General features: G+C 35.7%; 1 protein-coding gene across 1 annotated transcript in view; it reads right to left on the reverse strand.

Annotated features, from left to right (window-relative positions):
• Positions 1–4389, reverse strand: part of LOC117113532 (placenta-specific gene 8 protein-like) — a 12686-nt gene that overhangs the window by 6504 nt on the left and 1793 nt on the right. Inside the window, exon 2 of the mRNA XM_033256891.1 lies at positions 2745–2803. Within this exon, the coding sequence (XP_033112782.1) occupies positions 2745–2803 (59 nt within the window). The remainder of the gene's footprint in view (positions 1–2744; positions 2804–4389) is intronic.

Below are 4389 nucleotides of genomic sequence, written 5' to 3' on the forward strand. Positions count from 1 at the left end.
AGTAAATATTCTAAGAAGCATGTTTTTAATTAAATTGTGTACATACATATTATTAAAGTAGAACTTTGATCGATTTTTATAACATCTTTGTTAATAATTATTTATCAAGTTATCTTTAATGTGAATAACCTCGTTCAATTTTCAACTGCGTATGATATGAAAACAATGTTTTATAATAAATTAGAGCAAATATCCTACATTTACTTTATTAAAAACTTCACTCTTATGGGCGTCCTACTTTATTCATCACAGAACATACGAATGTTCTTCATATTGATACTAATAACTGCCTCTCAATATTAACATTTTTAAGAAAAGACATTTTTGTACTCCAGAGCATAAGACATTGAGGACAAGCAGATACCTTTGACAACTAAAGCAAGTAAAGTGAAGCAATATCATTCTTGGATCCAGAAATTATCCTGTAGTCGACTCGGAACCAACATTTTCGACCTCCGGCGCCCCTAGTTCTTAATCACTGATCCTATTTTCTGATTCGGTATGATTGCACTCTTAGGATAGTAAAAACTAAGCTTTTAAAATCACTAAATTAGGAACTGCAATCACAATTAAACTTTAGTTGGATCAGCGAATAAATATTTTAGTGGCGTCAGACCACAGGTATCCATACTTGCTCGAAAGAGAGGGTTTCTGTGCACTTTATTACCAAAGCATGAAATTTAACTTTGAAAATCTTATGATATTTGTAGATTTCAAAAAAGTTTTGTACCAAGTTTCTGATTGGCGGCCATCTTTTGAACTTGAATTCAAATTTTGGAAATGGAACATCGTAGAGACTTAATCTTGGTCTCAAATTGTTCGGAATATGCATGTTTCTATTTGCTCTAATGTTTTAGATACCCAACATATCCATATCTCTAAAACTGTTAGTCATAAAGACCTACTTTTGGTTTCAAATTATTCAGAATATGCATGTTTCTTTTTGCACTAATGCAATGTTTTTTCCAAAAGTAGCCGGAAATTACATTTCTGACCTTTGACCCTACATTACTCGGTGTCTTAGCTAAAGGCTAATGTTATTGACAAATTATATAATTACAGTAGCGTAACCCCTACGTGTTCTCAGCAGCAAAGCCTCGGGCCCCAGTGTGAAGGGGCCTCAGACGGTCCTCATATTAATAAACTGCACTCTTTAACAAAGCCTTTGCATTATCATGGTCAAGTAGATGACACCCAAAACTAGCAAATAACAATGTAATACTACGTTTTTAACTCTCGAATGTCCTAGTTTTACTCTAATTTCAACACTTCTATATACAATATCAATTTAAAAATACTCAGAAATAAAAAAAATTAAAGAGCTACTATAATTTACAGAGAATTCCAATTGAATTATATTAATAGAACAGTTTACGGTATTGTTTGATATTCCAATATGAAGGGGCCCCTCGTAATCGGCTACGAAACTGCATGGGCACCCAACACTTGCTCCCCCCGACCTTTTGACTCACCGTTCCGCCACTGTATGATGAATGTTGTCATTTTAAAACCCTTTTTCCAACATAGTTTGTACCACGCCTCTGTGATACCAATGAGATTGAAGACGAATTTCATTTTCTATCCAATTTTTATTTTATTCCGATTTACGCAATGAGTAGTTTAATGTAATTAACTTTAGTGAGGGAGCATCACATTCTGATAATTTAAATGGTTTTGATAAACTTGTCTTTTTTGTGCTGGTGCACATGGTTTCTATATTCTTCTCCCGGTTACTAAATTTGTTAATAGTGCTTTTAAGAGACGCATTATTTAATGCTTATCGTTTGTCTCTTTTATAATACTGTACTTTTACTTCTTGGTGGTGTATCTTTGTCCTTTCGCGATGTTAATTTTGTCAAGAAGAGACTATGTTTTTGGATGAATTACATTGTTATAGTGTATAAAATACGCCCACTTTCATTCAAACATTTTAAATAAAAGCAACAATAACAATATTAATACCACTCGGCCTAATCCTTATCTTTTCAAAACAACACTTTGTTTCGGTTTTTACATATAACATTTAGCAATATATATATACTGTCTCTTATACACATCTAGATGTGTATAAGAGACAGTATATATATATATAAAAGAAAACATATAATTATGTCGCCATACAAGCTAGAAAACAAAAATTTAAATTCAAGTTATTGGTATTTTCAGATACTTGACTATGTAATCTTTAATGGTGGTCATTTCAAGCCTTAGTTATTGTGAAGTGGAAGTACAGCACTCTTACAGTCAAGATAAATATAATTTTTGAGTAATTGCCTTCCAAAGTTATTGGTGCATACACTGTTTAATAAAAATAACTACCAAAATAACGTTAAATAAATGGTTTGTTGACTATTTCCACAACTAACACAGGGGGACATGATTAATTAAACTGTTGATGTGTATTTATATTGATTAATTTTTATTTTAACCACTTTTGGGGCTCTTTATTATGAAGCTCATTTGCTCACGACATGCCTCATATTTAAAACTAAAGATATTAATCTGCCATAGAATCTGGAAAACATCAATCAGATTAAAATATAAACTAATGTGTTACTGTCAGCCATTTCTATATACTGTATAGTACTGTGTATGGGAGCACATTGTATTTTAAACAGTATCCTTAATCCATATCAATGTGCTCCAGTTGACTGGTACACAGTGCATTAACATAGGTGCCGCCCCTCCTTCCAAATTTTGCACCCTAGTCGTCTTAACCCTATTGAAAATGTCCGAAGACAAACCTTGTTTACTTGTATTCCTCGAAGTTTTCTTCTGCAAATTCTATCGACTTCCAGGGAAACTGTGGCAAAGCATTTATGCTTATAAGCCTGTCATTGTAATCGTGTCATACATATATACTACAAACGGTGGGTAGTCAACCCAAGCTTTATCAAGCCTTCTCTTTAACAAATTTAAACTCCTAGCTGATACACATTCTCACTGAAAAAGAATTTCCTCCTAAATTTATCCTGGACGGTGAAATTTAAGTTTAAACCCATGGCCACGAGAATCGACTACTAATTCGAAATAAAAACCACATTGCATGAGACAGATTCAATGCCATTAATTATTAAACACCTGGATCATATCAGCCCTTTGACGTTTATAAAAAAAAGTTGGCAATTTTAGTGCTTTGAAGTCCAGGTATCCCCCCCCCCCAAAAAAAATTGCAACCCCCAGCATCAGCTCCCCATTTCACGTCTGCTAGGTACGCCACTGCAGCTATTAAAAATTAGGTCCACTGGAGCACAGTATATTTAAATATAAACAGGTATTTTCCTCCAAACCGCTTCCCCCCACCCCGCAAAAAAATCGCAACCCCTTCCAGTCGTTCCTCCCATTGGAGATAACCGCAGCTAATCACGCTCAAGTAGTTAACAATCAACTCACATCACCTTATTAGTATATAGTTAAAAATCACCTTATTATGCGACCTAGTGGCACCTCATTTAATCATCGAGCACTCCCACTCGACCTTCCTGCCACCACCCCCTCCCCCAACAATTGCCTTATTTCAAGGAGATACGCCATTGCAGTTATCTCTATCACTTTGCTCCAGTGGCTCCAAATTGGGTCTACTGGAGCATAGTATATTAAAATAATTGTATACAAGTGTTTATCGGATCCCGTGTATCACTACAGATAATTATTTCTATCCTATACTTTGTTCTAATGAATACGTTATAATTGAGAGGGTAAGGCGAAAACTCCGTTGGCGTGATCCATACTAATATTGAAAGTAAAGAATGCTCCAGTCGACAAAACGGCGTAAAGACGGCGTTGTAACGCCCCAATTACGGTGTTATAACGCAGTACTAAAAATATGTATATATTTTTTCTCTATTTGGCCGAAATCAGTCGCCGTAATAACTAGATTCAATATCAATTCCAAACATGCCATTGATTGTACTCTACACACCAGAATCACCGATTTTTTGTCCAGGGCTTTTCAGTCCCAAGACCTCAATCAGAAGACTAAATACAGAAACCACATCATCATCGTCATTTCATATTTTGTTCTTGGCACGAGGTAACAAAGTTTCCACAGTAGGACCCCTGTAAAACTAACCACTAATATTACGCCCATCCACCCTTTCACAAAAACCTGGATGGCCCTTTCTCTATTAGGTAGACCTGCGTCTTTGTAACTTGGTAAATCTGTCCATGGAGGTTTTTATGGCTGTCCAGGCCCGTAGCCAGGGGGGGTTTTTATGGTTCGGGCGAACCCCCCTTTTCTAGCGAACCCCCCTGTTTTCTAGCGAACCCCCTCGAATTTTTCAATGAGTCCCACCCGTTTTTAAATTGTAGCCTGCATTACAAGCCTACATTCATAGAATATCTCAGCTTCAGAAGTTCGGAGATTTAAATTGAACGCAACTCCGGCAA

Source organism: Anneissia japonica, unplaced genomic scaffold, assembly GCF_011630105.1.
Source record: "Anneissia japonica isolate Jap-2015-1 unplaced genomic scaffold, ASM1163010v1 scaffold287748_len1686314_cov196, whole genome shotgun sequence".
Lineage (NCBI taxonomy): Eukaryota > Metazoa > Echinodermata > Crinoidea > Comatulida > Comatulidae > Anneissia > Anneissia japonica.